General features: G+C 40.0%; 1 protein-coding gene across 7 annotated transcripts in view; it reads right to left on the bottom strand.

The window, feature by feature from the left end:
• The window catches only part of ARHGEF11 (Rho guanine nucleotide exchange factor 11), a 4318379-nt gene that overhangs the window by 1234151 nt on the left and 3059370 nt on the right, over positions 1-24858 (bottom strand). For all 7 annotated transcript variants that reach the window (XM_044059024.1, XM_044059020.1, XM_044059026.1 and 4 more), the window contains one exon: positions 23177-23359. In XM_044059024.1, coding sequence (XP_043914959.1) covers positions 23177-23359 — 183 coding nt within the window. The remainder of the gene's footprint in view (positions 1-23176; positions 23360-24858) is intronic.

The raw sequence follows: 24858 nt of genomic DNA, 5'->3' as shown, positions 1-24858 counted from the left end.
GGGATCTTATTCCAGAGCAAGGGGAGTCTCTGGGACATGAATCTGTCCCTCCAACAAGTCCTGTTTATTGTTGACGTCAGGTTTATGTTCCTTCAACGTGTAGCTCTGGTGGATTGGGTTTTCCTTAGGTGGAGCATTTCTAGCAATTTGGGGTTTGACATAACCTAGTATGTCAACCAGAGATCACCTCCGAGTAGCCGGTACGCGACCAAGTACAGTCTGAGTTTTTTTAGCCTCATGGCATAGGACATCTGTTTGAGGCCCGTTATCCTCTTTGTGAGGTACTTTTGAGGCCTCTCCAGTTGTTGCAGATGTCTTGTCAGGTACATCCCGAAAGGGGCATTATATTCAATAATGGGTCTAATGAGTGATGAGTAGAGGGGGACAATAACTTCCTTATTCCTAGATGCAAACCCCTTTGTGATAAGGTGGGCCATGTGGAATGATTTTATAACCACTTTAGCAATATGGTTGTAGAAGGACAGGTTACTATCCACCTGAGTTCCTAGGTCTCATCACTCTCTCTGTGGTAAGTGGGCTACCACCTATGCTGTAATTCATAGGTACTTGTTTTTTCCCAAAGGGGATGATGCACTTTTTGACATTTAGCTTGAGGCTCTGGTTTTGGCATCATGTATCTGTATCCGTAAGACCCTTTTGAAGGATGTCTACATCAGTAGGAGTCTCAATTATGGCACCCATGTTTGCTTGTACCTCCGAGAAGTAGATACTGAACAGGAGGGGTCCTAGGACTGAGCCCTGTGGTACGCCACTAGTCACAGGTTTGGAGTCAGATCTAGCGTTTCCTATTCTCACTGAATGGGTTCTATCCGTGAGCCAGTTAGCAACCCATCTTGTAACGTAGGGGTTTATATTTAAGTTGGTGAGTTTGTCTATAATTCCCGAGTGGGGAATGGTATCGAAGGTCTTTGCAAGACCAAGGTATGCAGTGTGAACCACCTTTCCCTCATCCATTACTTTAGTGACTATTTCGAAAAAGTCAACCAGATTTAGGAGACATGACCTTCCCTTTATGAACCCAAACTGGGTGGGGTCTAGGGTTTGTAGGTTCCCAATGTCATTGTTTATGAGCTCCATGATGATGTGCTCCATAGCCTTGCAGACGAGAATCGTCAGGCTGATGGGGCGGTAATTCCCAGGGTCAGTGGTGGCACCTCCTTTATGAAGTGGAATAACTGTTGCCGTGCGCCACTCTGTGGGCACATAGCCTGAGGTGAGGCTGTGGTTAAACATGGTATTAAGGTGAGGGATTAATTAGTTCTGGAGTTCATGTAGTACGCAGCCTGGGACGCTGTCTGGTCCCATGGATGCTGTGTTTCTTGCCTTGGAGAGTGCTGTTTTCACCTGGGTGTCTGTGATTTTAGGGGCAGCACAATCTTCTGGTATGGAAATGGGCCCTTTGGGGGGGGGGGGTACAGGGCATTTTCCTCTTCATATGATTGATAGTTATTCCTAACTGATCTGCAAGATGGAGTAGGAGTGTTTGGTGCTGTAGCAAAAGACTGCTGGAAACTGCAGTTAAGAGCCAATCATCCAGATAAGTAAAGACTTGGAGCCGATATGTAAGACATGGAGCCGATATGTGAAGACTTGAAGCCCTTGGGGGTGGAGCCTGAATGGCTAACTGAAGTCAGCAGATTTTTAGAGCTCCATAAACTAGTATAGACGACAGGAATTATTTTTTTTTTCAAAAAAACATCCAGAATAGATAGATGAAGGTATGAAATATAAATTTACAAAATTTGGTGGGTATTTGTAAGATTTTTCCTGTCAAAGTATATTGGAGACCATTACATCTGGTAGAAATGAGCACTTTGAAGAACACTCACTCTGACTCAATAGTAAAAAAGGAATTACAACTTATGACTACTACACTGCAAGAACTGTCACTGAAAATGAATGACTTTAAAGAAAATCTACAGAATTTGAAGGAGATTTGTCAGAAACAGAGGTATTTAAAGAAATGCTTCAACAACAACAGGATAAAATAACAAACACAGAAACTTCTTTAACTGATATTAAGGGATAGTAGACTCAAGGAATAAGACATCCAGAGAGGCATTTTCCTCAAACAAAACATCTGGCTTCTCAATAAAGTAGATGGCTTAGAAAACGGGAAGAAAAAGACAAAACATCAGAATCTTTGGCTTACTAGAGAAGGCTGAAGGAGGTGACATTATTTCTTTTTTAAATACATGGATTCCAGAAATATTAGAACTGAAAGAGGGTTTCTCATTTGGCATTGAAAGGGCTCACAGAGCCTTGGGAAACCCAATTTCACCACCCTCAGCTTTGTCTTCTTCATTACCAAGGTCAATTGTAATAAAGTTTTTATCTTTTATGGACAAAGAACTAGTACTTAAAACTGCATGGAGGGAAAGTCCTTTACAGTACTGGATCAAAGAAGAGGCATGGCCACTAATTAAACTACTAAAACAAAATAACATTAAATCTCTACTAGCTTTTCTTGCAAGAATCAAAATTCAGCATTTAAATGAAATGAGAACCTTTACAAATTTGGAAGAAGCCTCCATATTAATTAAAAACAACATCATCATTTCTATCCCTGAAGATATAGATTGGGCATCTCCTTCCTTGAAGAGATCTACTGATAAGAATGCCTGGACTGATGTGGAAAAGAAAAAACAAAAAACTGAATAAAAAATAGCTGTCCTAACTCTAAAAATGGATGTTTGTCTTTTTCGTATATGTTAACACATACATATGAGAAGAGAAAGGTACGTCTCCTCTGTTATATTCAAACTCCTTATTAGTTTCAATTACTTTTATAGCTGTTTCCTTTCCTATCTCTTCTATCTCTTATTCATCGCTAATCTAATGTTAGAACCGAACAGTCTCTCTCATTAATTTAAATGCTATGAAGAGGTAAACAATATCCAAATGACAAGTCTTATTTTATATATCTGATAATTCAAGTTTTTTTTTAATATAAAATGAGTGGCATATACATTTTCTGTTGTCAAATTGTATATTGGCTATGAGATTAGTTAAACTGGGGAGTCAAGAGGTAAAAATGTCATTTTAATGAAAAGTATATTTGTTGCATGTTTGAACTGATTTGCCAAAACGAAGAGCTGAACAGTTTTGATTTCCTGTATATTATCATTTCTGTTTAACTTTACTTTTTACTTGCAGCTGCACTGAGTGACTGTGAATGGTGTGGTAGGAAACTGATCCCTGTTTGAAAATGCGAGCCTCTGATGCTGTGATAACATGATATAGTTCAGTGCTGCACTGTTCCCCTTAACTTGGACTGCAAAGCTAGGTTCATGATCCCTTGCAAAGTACATCTATCCTTTTTTTTTTTTTTTTTTTAAAGGCGATGAATGTGAAAGGGAGGTGCGAAGAGGAGGGGGGGGGATAAAAAAAAAAAATAAAGTGGACTTAGTGAAGGAAGGAAGGAAGGATAATGCTTCCTGTTGTCATTCAGGCTGCACATGTAGTCCGGATGTAATTATGGATGTGAAGGACGATCACAATAGTGGTAGTACATACAGTGTAGGCTTCTGATATGAATGGTAAGTGGCAAAAAATATACGTACTGCAACATGGCAATGTTGATTATACAGCTGACTTGTCATGGCACGCTATATGTCTGCATGTAATTTAAAGCACTTCTCACTCTTGACTTGAATGCTGCCGCTGATTGCATGGTTTGCATACAAGGGTTTATCAATATTTGTTTCTAAGGACGAGACTTAAAATGTAATGTTTATAGAGGCTGGCCATTAGTTTGGTTCGTGAAGCTTGGATGGCTTATTAGTTTGTACATGTTAAGTGTGCAAAACTAGATTAACAGATACTCTTTATGGGATGAAAATGGAGACTGGGGTTGCACTGAATTAATGGCATGAAAAATGGATGTATGGTGGTGACAGATGGATGCTTCTTAACAGTGCTGCAATACTTGTGTGGTTTGTGTTTGAATGAAAAACCGGAAGGTATAATTGGATTGGACAGGTAACGGCTGACCTCTTGTTGTATGCATGCAATCACAAAAATGGTATCCTGATAAGAGGAGGACTGTAGTTCAGAAGGTTAAGGAATTTGTATTTGAAAGTGGGAAGCGGGAAGGAAGCTTTCTTGTGAGCAATTGGAGGTGAAGCTTTTCAATGCTTAAAAAGGTCATGAGCTGCTTTAGTTCATTTAACAGTGTTACAGTAGAACCATAATACTTGTTTAATGTAGCCATAGTTACTGGCAACAAATCCAATGATTGGCTGTTGAATTTCTACTGGAAATGAGGAAGTTAAACTAACAAAATGTTTGCAATATTATTTAGACTTCCTACCAAATCATTTTATAACTCACTAATCTGTGATATTTGCTAAAGAACGTACAAATGTTTGAAACAATAACATATTAATACTGTAAAGAATTTATAAAAATAGATAATTTAATCTTCTTTAGCAAAATATATTCTACATTTATGTAGTTTTAAAAGTTATAATTATATATGATTCACTTGATAACTATTTAAACTATAGTAATGACAGTTTCTGATATATTAGCTGTATGTGTTTCTGTTATGTGTATTGATTAAATATTGCAAAGTAATGACACACAGAAGACTTAAACAGTATAAACAGTAACACATACATACCACTGAATAATTTTGATTGTCAATATATGATGGAAACTTTTAATGATAATATGTCACCTATGGAAAGTTTTTTATGCAATAACTAAATCATACATCTGTGATACTGTTGGAAATAGGAAACGTCAGATGTGAAATGTTGTATCATAATGTGCATATAAAGGAATATTAACAAAATAATCTTAAATAACTGCTCAGATATGAATAGTGCAAACATAACCATTCATTATATGCTCATAATATACCAATACTCATTTGCATACTATACTTGCATAGGATTCTCAAGCTCTGTTATTTCAACACAAGAATTGAAGGGGGGTTGAGAATGGGGGAAGAGGAAGAAAAGAAAGGGAAACAATTAAATTATTCTAAGTATCCCAGAAATAAATGATGGCAATGATAAGGAAGTAGTTCCTTTTATAATGTAACATAAGTCATTTGGTTTACTATCAATACAGTATAATACACAAATATGTTTACAAAAACATATAAGCAAGGTAGTTACTATTTATAATGAATATTGACAGAATCGAGAATCGACAGAAGACATGTTGATATAGAACAAATTGTTTCAGAAACACATAACCATCTGTTATGACAGATGATATTTTTCTCACCTTAATTTTTAAATAGGAAATTTACTTAGATTAAATGTTGACTGTTGGAAACTAAATTCTGTTAAATCCAATAATAAAATGTCATAAGTTACCTTATTCTCGCAACAGTCTTCTTCAACAATTACAACTCATTTGTGGAGCTCAGATAAAATGGGGAAAAAATTAGGAAGATTGGTGCAAAAGACATATTTTTATCTGTTGGACCGGAAATGCTTTTCATTCCATGTTGAAAGCGAATCAGAAAATACACTACCATAATTATACCAGTTGCCTTAGTACTTAAATTCAAATTTAGTCTTATTAAGCCTGACATGTTTCTTTTCATTGTCTTTTTTAAAGAAAACATTGCTGACAGAAATAGTTGAATGTATGCTAGTTATAAAACTAATATTAGAGGAGGAGTCATATTTATTAAAAATAACATTATAACAATTCTTTGTCTAAATACAATTTGAAATGGATTTTACATTATCTTTAAATACTAATGGCTTAAATAACCCAAATAAGAGATCTAATGTATTAAAATAACTAAAGTTAAATAGAGCCCAAGTAATATTTTAACAGGAAACTAATTTTAAAAAAATGACAAATTGATATGGAACCCAAGTGAATATATCTCTTATTTCCTTCTCATATAAATCAAAGACGAGAGGTAACAACCTTATGGAAAAAAAGTCCTCTTAAGCCCTAAAATTATACACAAACATGTAGATAATGAAGGTCTTATAACTATTATATTGAAATTTAGTAATAGAATATAGACATTAGCAAATTTATATTGGTTTCCTGGTATTGTGGTAGGAACCGTCAAGAGACATTTAGTTTAATAACAAGGATATCTAAAGGCAACTTAATAATAGCTGGAGATTTTAATTGCATCACTGATACTTCGGAAACCACAAATAAGAAATCCCCATGCTTATCATCAACTGCAAAACTCCTAAAAAATGGATTGAGGCATTAAAATTTTGCGACACTTAATAATTCTGTATGAAGCAACTCATTACTATTTTCTCATCAAGATTATAGATTTGGAACCCAGACTAGAATAGATAAAATATATGTTTCCCAGGATCTTTATTCTAAAATCTAATCCTTTTCAATAATCCCATGCTCTTTCTCAGATCATAACGCTCTTACTTTGAAGATTCAATTAGATTTTAGACAATTAACACTAACTTCTAGAATCGCATCATACATTACAAAAATTAAAGAATTTAAACAATGGCTAAACAATGAACTTCAACTTTATTTGGGCAGTGGTTAGAAGTAATTCCTCAGATCTTGGACAGCTGTCAATCATTAAGTGCCAGTACTTGGGATTCATGATGCCTGACCATTGTCAGGCTACAGTGCACCTTGCCTGAAATCCCAGTGCAGGTGAGGTGCATTAAAAACAGGGTCCACTTTGCAGGCCACTACAGTTATTCACAGAAGTAACAGCTGATTATTATTATTATTGTGCTCAGGTCAGTCCTTGTATAGAGGTTTAAGCTAAGGGTCGGGGGCTGGCTGGCTGAAATTACTACATTACAAATCCTTATGTAAATTCACAAGTTTCATTCAGAACACCACAAACAATTTGTGATGTAACAATGTCATCAACAAGTTAAAATCATTTAAACAAATCAGTTATCTTAAATACCAAAGGCTTTCCCAACGAGTCTCACATAAAATAATACATAATTTTTATAGTTTTAAATGAAATATGATACCTGTCTTTCATCCTCTTCTCCACTGCTGCATTGCTCTCAAGTGTACCTCATTATAAGAAATGTACATCATTTCGGGTGTTAAAAAGTTCATGTTCCTCAAAGTTCCAAACTAAAAGGATCTGTTACACATTCAGTGTGAGGAATGTTTTTAACTGATATACATGGTAAATAGAAATGAATCATATAATTCCTTAAAAGATCATTCTTATAAGAAAAAACAGCATGTTTTAATCATCCTATGACATTACTAGTTAAAGTTAAGTTGTTAATATATATTCCACATTATGAGGGCTAGTGGTCCTCATTCTGGAGATGGAAGGTTGAGAGCTATGCACTGCTGCAGCTACCGAAGCATAAATCCTTTCAACAGTTTCACTCATTAACTTTGTGGAAGCATTTCCACCAGTTCTGCAGCACCATTCTAACCAAACACAGCGGAAGAATCTCCCTCGGGTGCAGACAAATGATCCACAGCATCAGACACAGAACAAACTAGTCACGTACATGGGAATGCTGCAGTAATAAGCTGATGTAAAGTCTCTGAAAGCAAGCCACCAACCTCTAGCACATTTTCTTTTATTTCCTTGATGTTGTTGTTTGTCTTTTCGGTTTTCCCGGTTAGGGGTCGCCACAACAGAACTCAGGTTCACTAATGATTGGCAGTCGATTTTTATGGTGCCGAGTTGCCAGACCGATGACCAACCTTCAGTGAAGGCATGCCCATTCACGCATGTCTTTCGGAGGCCACTCGACCGCAGGGATGACATGCAGACTCCACACAGAAGGCACTCCAGCCGTGAATCGAACAGGAGAAAGTACAGTTGTGTACACTTACCATAAATGTAGATGTTCGAGTGTATTCACTGTTGCAGTCATTACATTTGGGTAATCTGCTGGCAGGTTGCCCTCAGTCGGCCTGAATTCCAAAGTCTTGGGTCCTGCGTCGGTTGCTGTCTCCTCTTCCATGATGTCAGGTCGTCAGGGGTATAAAACAAGCAGCTGACGCCATTTTCTTTAGTTTTTCTTGCCCCAGATGTCAGGTGCCCCCAAAAAGGTAGCAGAACTCTATATATATATATATATATATATATATATATATATATACATGCATCAATACAAACTTTACCTTCATCTAAAAGCAAATACACCACATAGGTTGCAGAAGATAGAGAAGGAAAGATAAACTCCAGAATGAAAGGGAGACGGCGGGTCACCTGGACTGCAACAGTGAATACACTCGAACATCTACATTTACGGTAAGTGTACACAACTGTACTATGTTCTTCGTGTTTCACTGTTGCAGTCATTACATTTAGGTAGAATCCCAAAGCTATGGATGGGAGGCTGGAGCTAAACAGCATTAGGTGTGGTTATAAGGCCTTGCAGAACTGCAGTGGCAAAGCCTGCCCTGGACTTAGAGTAGAGAGGCAAATGATAATGCTTTGTAAAGGTGTGAACAGAACTCAAGTAGCAGCCTCTAGAATGTCTTTGGTTGGTACTCCTCTGAGAAAGACTGCTGATGTAGCTGCAGCTCTGGTGGAATGAGACGTAATGCCCTTCGGCACAGGTTTACCATGGTGTAAGTAGCAGAAACAAATGCAGTGGCTTATCCACTTTGAAATAGTCTGCTTTGAAATAGCCTTTCCTTCTGATCCTGCAGCATATGTCACTAGTAATTGCTCAGTTTTTCTTAGAGCTTTAGTCCTGCTCAAGTAGAATCTTAGCTGTCTGTGTACGTCCAAGGAATGCAGAATTCTCTCCCCCTTGCTCTGCGGATTTGGATAAAAGGTTAGAAGATGAATAGTTTGGTTAAGAGCTACACTGGAAACCACCTTAGGCATATATGAAGGATTGGTCCACAGAGACACTCTGTCTGGGTAAAATATGATAAAAGGCTCCACAGCCATGAGGGCCTGCAGCTCTGAGACTCTTCTTGCTGAAGTAATTGCTAGGAGCAGAGCTGTTTTCCATGATAAGAACTTTATATCTGCAGTAGCAGCTGGTTCAAATGGAGGCAGGGTGAGCTTTTCCAACACATAATTGAGGTCCAATGCAGGGTATTGGTGATCTTCTGAGAGGCCTTCAATTTTTGGCTACTCTAAGATACCGCTTTAGTAAAGGATGAGAAAAGATTGGTGGCTCTGTATTGTAATGAGCCGAAATGGCAGAGGCATGGATTTTTATTGATGAGAAAGATAGGCCTTTGTCAAGCATCTCAGTCAAGTATTGTAATATCGGAGGAATATTTGGTTCTGCTGTATCAGTTCCTTGTGCTCGATTCCAAGCACAGAATCTCTTCCATTTATCAGCATAAGAATTTCTAGTACTAGGCCTTCTGGCTTCCAAAATGACATCCATCACAGCTTTACTGAGAGGTGTTATTTGCATAACTACATGATCAGCCATGCTGCCAGGTTCAGTGTTTGGATCTGATTGTTTTGCTGGGACAGTAATTGAGGTCTTTGAGGTAAGGTCCAAGCTGGGTATTGAGACAAGTTCCTTAGGATTGGGTACCAGTATTGGCGGGGCTAGTCGAGGGCAATTAGTATCATCTTTGGTTTCTCTTGTCTGACTTTTAGGAGGACCTTGGGAAGAAGAGGCAGAGGAGGAAAGGCGTAAACTGATAGTTTTTTCCAACTGAAGGATAGGGCGTCCACTTTCCATGCTTGTCTGTGATAAGTCCTTGTGCAGAATCTTTTCAATTGATAATTTTGAGGAGAGGCAAATAGATCTATGTCCGGGCTCCCCCATTTCTTTGTTATCATGCTGAAAACTTGTGGATCTAGTTTCCACTCGTGAGGGTCCATAAGGTTTCTGCTTAAACCGTCTGCTAGAGTATTTTGTTTACCTGGCAGGAATTGAGCTTGAAGATGTACTTGGTAAGTCAAAGCTGTGTCCCACAATGTCATGGCTAGTCTGCAAAGGGGGTATGAGTGCGTGCCCCTCTGTTTGTTTATATACCACATAACCGTGGTGTTGTCTGTCTTTATCAGTAGTTGTCCTGGATGAAGCAAGCCCTTGAAGGCTGTCAGGGCATTTTGAACAGCAAACATCTCTTTTTTGGTTGACATGGTTGATAAGGGAAGGCATCTCTGATCAGTATTAGCAAAAAACTATGGGAACTCATAAAATCGTCTAAGGCCAGCTTCGAGAGAAAAATTGCACAGGACACTAAGGATAATCACAAGGCTTTCTTTAGTTATGTTAGGAACCTGGGTGGGAATTCCCAGATATGCTCAGAATTAGTCCAAAATGACAAAAAATACACCGAACCCACAGACATTGCCAACATTCTAGCTGACAGGTTCAGCGCAAACTTCTCCCCCCTCCCCATCAAAATGGCAAATATCTATCCCAGCAGAGTGCTGCCCCCCTGACATCTCAGATGCTCAGGTAAGAGCCACCCTCTCCAAAGCAAAAAACACAGCATCAATGGGAACAGACGGTGTCCCGGGCTGCATCCTACATGAACTCCAAGAAGAGCTAAACCCAAACATAAAACTACTGTTCAATCTCAGCCTTACTACAGGATATGTACCCAAAGAGTGGCGTACAGCAACAGTGGTCCCTCTTCACAAAGGTGGTGCCTCAACGGATCCTGGAAACTATCGCCCCATAAGCCTGACTAGCTTGGTCTGCAAAGCTATGGAAAGGATCATCATGGACCTCATAAATAAAGACATTGGGGACCTACAGACACTGGATCCTACCCAGTTCGGCTTTGTTAAGGGCAGATCCTGCCTCTTAAACCTGGTCGATTTCTTTGAAACAGTCACCAAGGCCATTGACCAGGGGAAGGTGGTCCACACAGCCTACCTGGACCTCGCAAAAGCCTTCGATACAATACCCCACTCGGGCATTATAGATAAGCTCACCAGCCTAAATATAAACCCCTATGTCACTAGATGGGTTGCAAACTGGCTCAAGGACAGAACCCACATGGTTAGAACTGCTGGAGCCATGTCAGACTCCAAACCAGTTACAAGTGGCATCCCACAAGGCTCAGTCCTGGGACCTCTCTTGTTCGGTATATATTTCTCGGAGGTACAGGCCAACACGGAAGGCCTGTGGCTGACCAAGTTCGCAGATGACTGCAAACTGAGTGCCATAATCGACTCTCCAGCCGACACAAGCATCCTCCAAAAGGGCCTCATAGAAACAGACAACTGGTGCCAGTGCCATGGCCTCAAGCTAAACGCCAAAAAGTGTATAGTCATCCTCTTTGGCAAAAACAAATCGCCCACAAATTACCACACAGGTAGTAATGCATTAAGTACAGAAGAAGTAATTAGGGACCTGGGGACCCAAGTTGATAGCAATCTCTCATTTGACAACCACATGGCCAAAGTGGTTAGAAAAACATTTTATATAGCCCACCTAATCATGAAGGGATTCACATCTAGATCAGGGGAGGTCATTGTGCCTCTTTACTCATCCCTCATCAGGCCCATAATTGAGTACAATGCCCCTTTTGGGATGTACCTTACCAGACACCTGCAGCAACTGGAAAGACCCCAAACGTACCTCACCAAGAGGATCAAAGGGCTCAAACAGATGCCGTATGCTGCCCGGTTAAAGAAACTCCAGCTCTACTCAGTGGCATACCATCTGGTCAGAGGCGATCTGTGCCTGACGTATAAAGCAATGTCCAACCCGGAATTAATGGACATGCTGCACCTCAGAAAATCCAAATCCCATCGAGCCACGCGCTCGAGAGACTTGAACCTCAGCACTGAAATAAATAGGACATGCTGGAGGGACAGATTCATAACCCAAAGGCTCCCTTCACTCTGGAATAAAATCCCAGTCCAGGTTAGGCAGAGTCCCTCATTGACTCTCTTCAAGAGGAATCTTGATGAGTGGATGGGAGATCGTAGGTTTACCCCGGGTATCACTTCTGTGTCACTGTTAGACAGAGGCACAGTATACTAACCTCGAAAAAGGGCATAGCAAAATTAATTTAAAATGGGTGGCGAAAGCCAAACACACTCTGGCTAGGCTTATAAATGCCCTAGGGCAGATAGCCTAGTATGAACCTATGTAGATGCATTTGTTTTGGGGTCCATATGCCCTGAATGCATCTTCCCACCAGGTGGGCCCCCCATGCATAATCTGATGTGTCTGTTGTTAAGGTTTGCCTGGCAAGGGGTAGAGTGAAGGCCTGTCCCATGTTTTGGTGACATGACTTTGCCCACCATAGAAACTCCTGTTGTGGGCAGGGAATGAGAGGAATCGTTGTTTCCAGACTGTGACAATGTTGACTCAATAAACTTTTTAGGTACCACTGAAGTTTCCTCATATGCAGTCTTGCATATGGAATCAGTAGGATGCAGGATGCCATGAACCCCAAAGCCTGTAGAGTTTGTCTTGCAGATAACCGGGTTTTTGTTGCCATCAGTTTGAAGTAGTCAGTTGCCTTTGTTTGTCTGGTGTGAAGAAAGCCATCTGGGCAGTTGTATTCAAGCTTGCACCCAGGAATGTTATCTTTTGAGAGGGTACCAGTTGTGATTTATTTTCATTTATTGTGTACCCTAGGCATCTTAGAAGCCTTTTCACAAACGCCAGGTGCTGAAGAAGAATGTCCTTGTTCTCTGCTTGACTGAGACAGTCGTCCAAGTAAAGATATATTTGTATACTTCTTTGTCTGCAAAAAACAATTACTGGTGCCAGGCAATTTGTAAAGACCCTGGGCGCAGTAGATAAGCCAAGGGGCAGTGCACAGAATTGGTAATGCATTAAGCCAGCCTTGAAACGGAGGTATCTTCTGCACGATTCCCTTATTGGGACATGCAGGTATGCCTCTTTTAGGTCTAATGTCACCAGCCAAGCATTCTTGCCCAGCATGGGCAGAAGCTGCTGCAAAGTCAGCATTTTGAATTTTGGAATGTCCAAGAATGTGTTCAAATTTGAAAAATCCAGTATTGGCCGCCAGGCCTTGTCCCTTCTGGGTACCAAGAACAGTCTTGAGTAAAAACCTTGTCCTTTTTCCTGTTCTGGTACTGGCTGAACAGCCCCCATACCCATGAGGGACGTAATCTGTTTCTATGCCTCTGCCTATTGATTTTTTGGCAAATCTGGCCAACCGTTTGCCATTGGCATAGTATGGAAATGGAATCTGTATCCATGTGATACTATGTTTAGCACCCACTTGTCCTAGGTTATTAACTGCCAATTTTGAGCAAAAAGTGCTAATTTTCCCCCTAAGGGTGCTGCCAAAAGGTAAGTGCTTGGTGAAGGCAGAGGGAAGTCATTGGGACTGTTTTCTGTAGGGTTGCGCTTTATCTCCTCCAGATTTGGAGGTAGAAGCACTCCATTGCTTTGACCTGCAAGAATCTTGTGCCTGGTATCTAGAACTTTTAGGGCATCTGGATTTGCCCCTTTGAGCTCTGTCGGACACAGGAAAGGACCAATTTTTTGTAGGCCAGTGTCTACTGAAACTCGGTGGCTGCACTTGTAAGAAGTCTTTTACAGTTTGCATAGACTTAACTTTGTCTTCCATTTTCTTTAAAACCTCTTCTGCCTTAATACCAAACAGAGTATCATGCTGTAAAGGTGCATCCAGTAATTTAGCTTTAACATCAAGCAAATTTTGCACTTTTAGCCAGGCATGCCTCCTAATCACAGATCCAGTAAATGCGGCCCTGCAGGAGGCCTCTAAGGAATCAAAACCACATTGCAAAGTATGCTTTCCAACTTGTTCAGCTGCATGCAATAATTCCTGCAATTATTTATTTTCGGCACATTCAGAAATCAACATCATTTTCTGTTTCAGCAATCCCATAACATGTTGATACTTGAGCATATGAAACTGGCAGTTTAAGGTCCTAATTGCCAAGGTTGCAGAGGTATAAACCTTCTTTCCCCATCTATCCAGTGCTCTTGAATCTCTGTCAGAGGGGGTAGGATTTTTTGTTGTGAGGCCTTAACTCCCTTTGGACCCTGTGAAACAGTTTCAGGGTCAGCAGCAGGGTTTCTAAATAAAAATTTGTGCGAGTCAGAAACCCTGTAATATCTGTCAGGCTTGCTGGGAGCCAGATGTAAGGAGTCAAGCTTGACTCCGAAAACACATCATCCACAATGTCTAAAACAGGGGGTACGGCTAAAGGCCTGTGCTGAGGGAAAAGAAGGAAATCCCTGAGCCTCTTTTTTGATTCTGAGAAATCTTGACTCTCCCAGTGAAAATGCTCCCTCAAAGTATGCAAGGTTTCTCCAAATGAATAATCCTCAGGAGGTGATGCAGATGGGATAGATTCAGCTGCATGAGAAGCCTCATAGGGAGGTATAGATAATTCCTGATCAGAAGAGGAATCAGAAGAAATAGAAACCGGATCTGAAGATTCATAATCAGTGTCTTGCCTAGGCATCTTATCAGGAGGGGGTTGGGAACCCCTGATCAAGGTAATAAGGTCTTCGGCCATTTTGATCATCTGTTTTTTAGGCATAGAAGCCTGCGCACGTGGCTCATGCATCAGTTTTTTAGCTTTAGAAGTTGCTTTTGTCTTTGGTTTTGCAGCTGTTGTCAGTTTTATATAAAAATGTTGAGGCCTGAATACACCCTCAGAAGCCGGAGCCTGCTCAGCGGCTCCGGACCCATCTGAGGGAAGAGACATCCGTGGATACAATACTTTGAGTATCTCGTGGCGTGCCGGACTCCACATGGGTCCCGGGTAGGGGCCTGCGACTCAAAAGTAGTGGGTATCAGGGATTGTGAAAGCGCCTCACTGAGTACCGGCGAACCGGCGACTGACTTAGGAGAAGCTTCGCCGTCGGTTTTGGACCTCGACAGTCTGTCTCTGTCCTTTTCTTTGCGTTTTTTGTGTACTCCGGTAGTCGGATTGCTATCCGACGACATTTCAGGGTAGTTAAATCTGTCTCCAAAATATTTTGAGGCAAAACTATACCGACGCTTAATAGTGCGTTGGTTAAATCTAGCACAAAACCGACAGCCAGGCACATTGTGATCACGGCCTAGGCAGGGAATACAGTATAAATGGAAATCCTTATGAGGTATTTGCTTCCCACAGGTAATACAATTATTAACTTTTTCTGAGGTATGGAGCAAGAAAAAAGTTTCCCCAACGGGGTACTTAGCTTTAGTGAAGACTTCGGTTCTGAAACTCGAAAATTTCAGGAGTCGGCCGACCGGCACTTGCGAACTGCTTCTGCTTCAGGCACCGTGCGGCAAGAAAGACTAAAGAAAATGGCGTTGGCTGCTTGTTTTACACCCCTGATGACCTGACATCATGGAAGAGGAGACAGCAACCGACTCAGGACCTAAGACTTTGGAATTCAGGCCGACTGAGGGCAACCTGCCAGCAGATTACCCAAATGTAATGACTGCAACAGTGAAACACGAAGAACATCCTATTGCTGTGAGGCAACAACACTACCGCTGTACCACCACGGCATTATGTATTTCCTTGATACCTTTGCCAAATTTCCACCAGCCAGTATGAATACCACCGTGAGCTTCCCTACAAGGAGGCCACTGACAGAGTGCGACTAACATAGTCAACAAACTATAAGTAAAATAAACACTGTCTCTTTAATCTGGTTAAACAAGTGTAAAGGTTCCAAGAAAACCTAAGTGATGATATGGCAAGACTAAGTAAAGTATAAAACTACTGTGGACTATGGCAGATACTGTGCCTCAGACTTTGTACTTAAGCACAAAGGCAGACAGATTAACTGTAGCTTCTCAAGCTCTGATAGATGCCTCATAAATTTAGTCACTTTCTGTTATAAAAAAAAAAAAAAATAATAATAAAGTTGTTAAAAAAATGGCAAGCAACAATCTCAAAATAAGGAGCCTCATTTACTATGCTGCACCTTACATTCCTTAAAATGTCTCAATACCCACTGCTAAACCACACAAATATATTTTGAAATTAAGCCTCACTTCCAACTTCAAACACATATCCACCCTACCAAAGACCAGCTGTCCTAAAACATATAAATGCTATCTACCTACTGCAAACTTCTACCCACAGGTAGAAAGGTTGGACTATAAACAACTATTGAAGCTGATCAATAAATATGGCCTGCTTTGTGATAAACAGATTCCACAATGCTTTCAACAACATTACTGCCTTACATGTAGTAAATGACTCCATGTTTAGCTACATGGACAACGGACTACTTACAGCAGGCCTCTTTATACAACAAACCAGGGCATTGGAAACACGTAATCACTCATTACCTCTGGATAAACTGAAAAGACTTAACTCTGGCATTCATACACTAATATGGTTCACTAGTGACCTTACGGACAGGATTTTCAAAGTAAACTCCAATAAGAAGGAATGTCATTAATGCTACCTAGATACTGGTATACTATAGAACCCATATTGCTTTCTCTCCTCATCAACAACTTGTCTAGAGACCAAGGTTATACTAACATAGTGATGTACTCAGACATCTAATAGTCTCAGGTGAAAACCACACAGAACTACAGCATTTTTTTTTAATTGCTGGAACCTGTGTTCTGAAAGACTGCCTTCCAAACTATCTGCAAATATACAGAGCTGAGTATATTTTTTTGGTTATAGAGTTTGTTAATTGTTGCTTAGATCTCTGTTGAAACTGTTGTCTCAATGTTCTGAGAGACTGATCTGCAAATATACAGAGCTGAGTATATTTTTTGGGTTTTAGAGTTTGTACTGTTAGTTGTTGCTTAGATCTCTGTTGAAACAGTTTTGTCTCACCCACCTTCCCTACTTTTGGTTTGTAGTTTAAATTTGGTGGCTTTTGCAGTTCCCCGCCCCACTGTAGATTTGATCTGGGACACTCCCCCAGTCCCATCTCTTTACCACATTCTACCTAATAAACTCTTTCTGCACTTGCTTTTAGTCCTTTATAATTTAATTGCATTTTTAAACTGTGTTTGGTCTAATATTGCTACATACTCAAGTGTGCTAGATTGCACTGCATGTGAACTGTTTTTACTACTGTTATTGCTACTTTTCTGTAAAAAAAAAAAACAAAAAACAAAACTGTAAGCCTGTTTCCTACCTTTCCTGTAACCAGTGTTCCAGATACAGATTTGCTGTATCCAGGACTGTATGTAAGCTTCTGAGCCCCCCAAGCCTTTCTGTGTTGGAGGGAAGCCTTCTAGCTTATCAGTGGGAGTGGTAAGCACTAGGTAACCTGTCTACCACATAAGGAGTGGTTCTGACCCAGAAATTGTAGTTATTGGCCGTTTGAGCAATCTCTTCCATCTCTCTCAACTTTCTGATTTGAAAGCCTGCATTTGCACTTGTTTCTGTCCTGTAACTCGTCTAGTACAGATACAGATTCTTAGTTTTAGCACTTAAATTTGCTTATTCATGCTCAGCACTTGCTCAGAACTTGTAAGCACTAAATAAGCTACTAATTACTATAGCACTCAATCTTCCTCATTACCTAGAGAAAACAGTTTTTGTACTTACTTTTCTCACCTGCTTAGAAAAAAACAGCTCTTGTACTCACTTCCCTCACTTATCTAGAGGAAAACAGTTTTTTATTCAGGCATGTTCAAGGGTCAGCTCCCAGTGTCCTCTCCTGTCTATCTGATGAATCTGGGCATCTTGAGGCAATGTAGAAATTGCCTCATGTACACAGACAACCCTCTCCTCCTGCCACCCAACACTACAACCTGTGAGAGATGCACTTATCTAGCCAAACTAGAGGTAAAGCTCTCTCCAACCAAGACTGAACTTGACAGTCATGAGGAGAAGGTAAACATTTGCACCACACCACACTCATCACATAGTCGCACTAAATCTACACCACCAAAATCCGCACATAGTAGCACAAAAACATTCGCGGAGGCTCTCAATAATAATCTGTCTAAGCAACAGAGACCTCCAAAGCAGAAACGTAGGCAACCTCCATCCCCCAACACAACCCAAATGAGACACAGCCCACAGACTCAGTGTGCCACTCAACCACAGCCAATAAGGCAAAACAACATACCCCAACACACTAGTCATAGGTGACTCTATAGTCAGGCACACTGATGTCCCACTCACCAGGCTAAACAAGGAGAAGGTTACTGTCAGCTGCCTGTCGGGTGCCAGGATCCGCCACATAACCCACGCACTCAGGTCACTCCACACACTCAGGTCACTCCACAACAAGTACAAATATGACTCTGTCATTGTCCATGTTGGTGTGAATGACCTGAGACGTACCTCCCTGGACTACATGAAGAGAGACATGGAAGAGCTCTCCAATCTTGTAGCCCAGGCAGGTATGACCCTGGCCCTGAGTAGCATTCTGCCATAGCCCAGAATGATACCACAGTACAAGGACAAAATGATGGACTTCAACAATTACTGTGCTATTACTGACTGTTTCTCACTCTCTTTTTTGGGAAGAGAGCGAGAACCAATCTGTAGCCATCCAGCCGTCCATGTCACATATGTGACTGCGGATGTGGCAGTCTGATCCCCTTCTACTTCACTATGCAGTTAAACCGCACAGACTTCTGGGCATCACACTGATGCCTTCGCTGATTAATCTGGACTACTTTTACAGCAGTCCAGATTTACAGAAACTAATTAAAAAAAAAAAAAAAAAAAAAACGGAACTTGCCGAGCATGTGCAGTTCGAGTTCCAGGACTTTGCGGAGTCAGTCGGACTCGCAGCTAAGCAAAGCACTGCAGCACGCCAGTAAACGGAGAAAAAATGTATAAATATTTTATTTTTTAAATGTTCTTTTCTTCACCGCTGGGGGGCTGCATTCCTGGAGTGCGATGGCATAAGCTGCCACCGTCACTAACCCAGGAAGAGACACTTACAACTTATTTAACATATTAAGTGAGTTTGGTAAAAATCTCCCAAAGGAAGCATGGGAGCAGGTAATGTTTAAGATTCAGACTCTACTTAGGAAATGGCAAATGGTTCTGCATGACATACTAACGCAGAATACATGCAATAAAAATGTTTACAGCTCCTTTGGTTTTGTATACAAGCATCTGTATAAGACCCGGTGAACAGGGACTGGGAGAGAATGGGAAGAGATGATGAAACATATCTGGAATGGCAAGGTCTCAAGAGTAAAATGGCAGAAAATGATTTTACCAATAGGAGGAGGAGGTTGGGGGGGGGTAACATCTAACTAGAAGAGCTATATGAAATAATAAAAAGTAATTTAAGATTCAAATAATATAAGTAGTAGCAGTCTGAGGTGTGGCCTACTACGAAAACTACCTCAACAACTCTAAAATGTTGGGAAAGTGGAAGGGCCTACTATGAAAACAATCCCGGACAATAAATACCTCAACAACTGAAAAATGTTGGGAAGGTGGAAGGGTCTATTATGAAAACAATCCCGGACAATAAATACCTCAACAACTGAAAAATGTTGGGAAGGTGGAAGGGCCAATTATGAAAACAACCCTGGACAATAAATACTTCAACAACTGAAAAATGGTTGAAGGCTCTTCTACTTTTGGGATGAAATATATAGTATAAAGATCAAAACAGGGAAAGTTACTGCCACAGACAAACCAGTCACCAGTGGAGTTCCCTGACATTCTGTGCTGGGACCTCTCCTGTTTGGCATACCAAAAGGCTCAGGCTGACTAAGCCAGCAGATGACTGCAAGCAAGGAGCAGTCACTGAATCCCAAATGACTTAGCCATCCTGCAAGAAGGTTTGTCCCAAATAAATAACTGTTGCCAAAATCATGGATCGAAACTAAATGCCAAAAAAATGCATTACTGTATCTTTTGGGAAGCCATCTACCTTAGGGAACTACCAAATTGACAATATGCTCCTAAGAATTGACCCAGTTATTTGAGATTTGGGAACTTAGGTGGACAGTGAAGTAATGTTTGACCAACACATGTCTATTACTGTAGGAACGTCCTTTTATATTATACAGATTATAAACAAAGGGATTGTGTCTAGAGCTAGGTGTGTCATTGTTTTCCTTCACTCAGCCCCCATTAAGCAAATCACTGAATATAATGCTCCCTTTGATGTGGATCTGCCCAGACACACACAACAACTGGAATGTCCAAAGAATACCTTAATAAAAGGATACAAGGTCTAAACAACATTTCCTACATGGACAGACTCAAAGCCTGGTCACTACACTCTGTATCTTACAGACTGCTAGGAGGTCATATGTGTCTGGCATGCAAGGCATCCTCCAACCCATTACTGAAGGATTTACTACACATCAACAAATCAAACAGCATCAGAAATACTCTGTCTATGGATCTAAACTTTTTCTGCAACATTAACAAAATGGTCTGGAAAGAGAGGTACATATTGCATAGGATACGGCTGCTATGGAACAGACCCACTTATCTACATAAAACAAAGTTCATCTCTGTCCATATTCAAGCACAATTTAAATCTATGGATGTGAAACAGAAAATTTACCCCAGGACTGTCCCAGTACTAATAATGGTCAGACATCTCCTAAATGATTTATCCCTCACATAGGTCCCCTCCAATTATCTATGGCATGATTCCAGTTATTCTCATTAGGGGTAATATATAATTATCAACCATGGGATGGGTAAGGCCAGTCAATACCAAATGGGAAAGATTATTCTGAGTACAAAAAGAGAAAATGACAAGGTTAAAATGTCCCACAAGGACAGCTAGGCTAGTTTTTGCCTATGGACCTATACAGGAAAAATGACTAGACTGGCGGGAGCTATGTGAGAAATACTAGATTGGTATACCATAAATTTGGCACTACATACAGATGTATGACACCCTAGTAAAGTATGAAAAAATGTTAAAGGATAAGAAAGCAGAAAAACCTGAGTTAATACATATTATCAAGTAAAAATTAGATTAAGAGAAATTAGTAAAATGGGAAAAGTGTAAAGAATTTACACAGCCTTGTTTAAAGATAGATGGGTAAAATGGAAGCACAGAATGAACTGGAAGAATCACCTAGGGTACAGACTAAAGAGAAGGAGTGGGCTGTGATTTGTAAAATACCTGAAAAAACAATGAGCTCCAGAAAAGTTCAAATCTTTGTTTGGAAGTGTTTACGTAAACACTTCTACATCCAAAAAAGAACACACAAAACAATACCAAGAGTAGAAGCGACATGGTGGAGATGTAGTGAAGAGCTGCTTAGGAATGCAATCACATTTTCTGGGAATGTCAGACGTTAAGACAACTATAAGAGAGACACAGGCACTTGATTTATAAGCTATCTGGGAAGGAAGGTACTCTATAAAATTAGAACTTTTTGCTGAACTGGTTAAGGGGATGAAGGACTACAAAGGCATGTTTGGACAACAGTTGGCCTAAGGGCTACAAAGGCATGTTTGGACATTAGTTGGCCGAGTGTTAATATTAGCAGAGATAGGAATCATTATAAGATATAAAATTAGACAGGAACAAGAATTAGAAAATGGGAAGCGCCCAGATAAAGGTCAAAGAAACAGAAGAGAAAATAGAACAGACCACAAGTAGTTTTCAAGGGGAAAAAGAGGATTCAATGGTATGCAATGATGGGAGGTTAGGAATGCCACAGGGAAGAGGACAGACTAAATATAACTGGGGGACCATTCAAGTGGAAGCCAGTAGTAACGATCCCCAAGATAAAAAGGGTGAAATAATTTGGACAGTTACAGAAACATTTGGTATTAGGTTGTACTCAAAGCACAACAGTAAGAATAATACACCCCAATCACCTAATCATATATAAGGCAACAACCAGGTGAAATTATGTGCACCATGCACGAGGAATGCTTAATATTTATAATAATAAAGAAAAATAAGGCAACAACCAGGTGAAATTATGTGCACCATGCACGAGGAATGCTTAATATTTATAATAATAAAGAAAAATAAGGCAACAACCAGGTGAAATTATGTGCACCATGCACGAGGAATGCTTAATATTTATAATAATAAAGAAAAATAAGGCAACAACCAGGTGAAATTATGTGCACCATGCACGAGGAATGCTTAATATTTATAATAATAAAGAAAAATAAGGCAACAACCAGGTGAAATTATGTGCACCATGCACGAGGAATGCTTAATATTTATAATAATAAAGAAAAATAAGGCAACAACCAGGTGAAATTATGTGCACCATGCACGAGGAATGCTTAATATTTATAATAATAAAGAAAAATAAGGCAACAACCAGGTGAAATTATGTGCACCATGCACGAGGAATGCTTAATATTTATAATAATAAAGAAAAATAAGGCAACAACCAGGTGAAATTATGTGCACCATGCACGAGGAATGCTTAATCTTTATAATAATAAAGAAAAATAAGGCAACAACCAGGTGAAATTATGTGCACCATGCACGAGGAATGCTTAATCTTTATAATAATAAAGAAAAATAAGGCAACAACCAGGTGAAATTATGTGCACCATGCACAAGGAATGCTTAATATTTATAATAATAAAGAAAAATAAGGCAACAACCAGGTGAAATTATGTGCACCATGCACGAGGAATGCTTAATCTTTATAATAATAAAGAAAAATAAGGCAACAACCAGGTGAAATTATGTGCACCATGCACGAGGAATGCTTAATATTTATAATAATAAAGAAAAATAAGGCAACAACCAGGTGAAATTATGTGCACCATGCACGAGGAATGCTTAATATTTATAATAATAAAGAAAAATATTAACTCAGTGGCACTGCTACTGCCCAGCTAAGCAGAAGCAGGCTTGGGTTGCTGGTGAAGCTGGAACAGGACACTGCAACTGAGTTTACTGCATCCACCTTTAGCCACTAAAGCCAGTGCCTGTGAATAGGGAAAAATGAGAAAGACCATGTCATACAGCTACAGAATGTAAATCCACAGAAAAGTTACCAGAAACTCCATTCAACAACACCCAGTGTGATAACAAGCGCTGGGAAATCATGGCTACTTAACGGCAGTTTTCAGCTCTACTCACTGGTCTGGGTTTGCTGACCATGGCATTGATGTCACATAACTGTAACTAGTGCCAAAGGAGTTAAATCTACAATGAAGTCTGCACTTGGGTATAATCCATGGCACTCACATGACAAAACTTAAAATTCTGAATACAGCAAGTGAAATAGAGCAAGTAATGAAGAAGAGGCACAGAACCAGTCTAAGAGGAAGCACCTGAAAATAAAATGTGTGTGCTATGTTCACTAAATCATGTCTGGACATGTGCTGATATAAAATTAAAAGTACAAACACCACTGGTCACAGCTGCCATCCTCTGCCGATTATATCATTTACCTTGTAGACAGGCTTGAAGCAGATGATGATGCAGACTGGTGCAGTCTGTTGGCTTCTGCAGCAGCATCCATATCGACGTCACTCCTCGACCGTGGCACATTGTCTCCCTTCCGAGATCTCCTCAGCTCCTCCCGCCCTTTTAGGCTCTCCGAACGACCGAGTTTCACCTCAATTTTGATACCACTAAAAGAAAGAACAACAGTGAAAGTTCCTATATACATACATGCACCAAATCAATTACAGTTCTCATTATTTATAAACAGACTACACTGTTGGGCATTCCTTCAAAAGATCCTTGTGAAACTTGCTCATCCAATACAAATTATCATACAACAGCTAATGTGAACAGAATAGAGAGAAATTAAGTTACTAAAAAAAACCTGGTAGTAGGAAGTACATGCTTAATATTTGTAGTCTTGTCGAAATACTGCCTCACGTACACAGAAGAGAGAAAATTACCAGAATTAGGCTGCTCACTTCTCTTCATACAAGGATCTCAAAAACTCAAAGGCATTTGGGGCTCGAGCCAGCAGAATTCTAGGTGGGGGAAATTGCTATACTCTATTCCTAGTTATACTGACAGCTTTTCTTTTTGTTTTGAAGGCTGTAGTCCATGGAGGATTATGCTAGTCCTTCCTACAGCCCTCACTGCCATATGAATTTGACAGTCTTGCTTCAGAGGAAGGGAGTGGTTTGTGTGCTTGGAAGGACACTCTCCAGGGCAGAATCTCCAGTGCAGACTGAGGATCTCACACAATTGTTCATCTCAAAGGTGCACAGCCAACTGATCATACCATGTGGATGTGCAACGGTACAATGCAGCTAAAGCCTTGGATATCGATAACAACTAATATGGCACAGTCAGGACAGAATAAAAAATTCTGAATGTCCAGGTGCATGAAAGTGGTGCTCCCACTACAGTCAATCCTCACTAATGAACTGGATAGGTTCTCACAAGGGGGAATGCACGGGTCACTACACAGGCCAAGGAAAAAGCTCATGCATTGAAGCGTGTTTGCGTGCACACACACACACACATAGACAGACACACACAGACACACACACACACACACACACACACACACACACACACACACACACACACACACACACACACACACACACACACACACACACACAATCAGTCTCCTTAGTCCCCTGCAAGATTTAACTAGGGGAATAGTATACATACTGATACATATATAAAAACATGCATACATGCTATACACATACATGCATTCAGAAATATATACATACGCACATATGTGTATATAGAGATATATATATATATATATATATGTGTGTGTGTGTGTGTGTGTATAGATATATATATATATATATATATATATATATATATACACACACACACATATATATACACACACACATATATATATATATATATATATATATATATATATATATATACACACACATATATATATATATATATATATATATATATATATGTGTGTGTGTGTGGGTGTGCGCGTGTGGGCGTCTGTGTGTATCTGAATGTATATATGCATGTGTGTGTGTGTTATCGGTTAGATTTAAAAGATGAAATGTTCAGAATGTCAAACATTTGCTGTATATGCCCTGAATGTTGAACGTACACAATATCGAACATACAGGTTTTCAAGGTAAGTGTGGGAAGTGAGACGGGGAGAGGCGGTTGCTTG

Source organism: Protopterus annectens, chromosome 17.part0, assembly GCF_019279795.1.
Source record: "Protopterus annectens isolate FY-2018-M chromosome 17.part0, PAN1.0, whole genome shotgun sequence".
Taxonomy (NCBI): Eukaryota; Metazoa; Chordata; order Ceratodontiformes; family Protopteridae; genus Protopterus; species Protopterus annectens.
The sequence above is the reverse complement of the archived record's forward strand: the minus strand, read 5'-3'. Positions and strand labels throughout refer to the sequence as shown.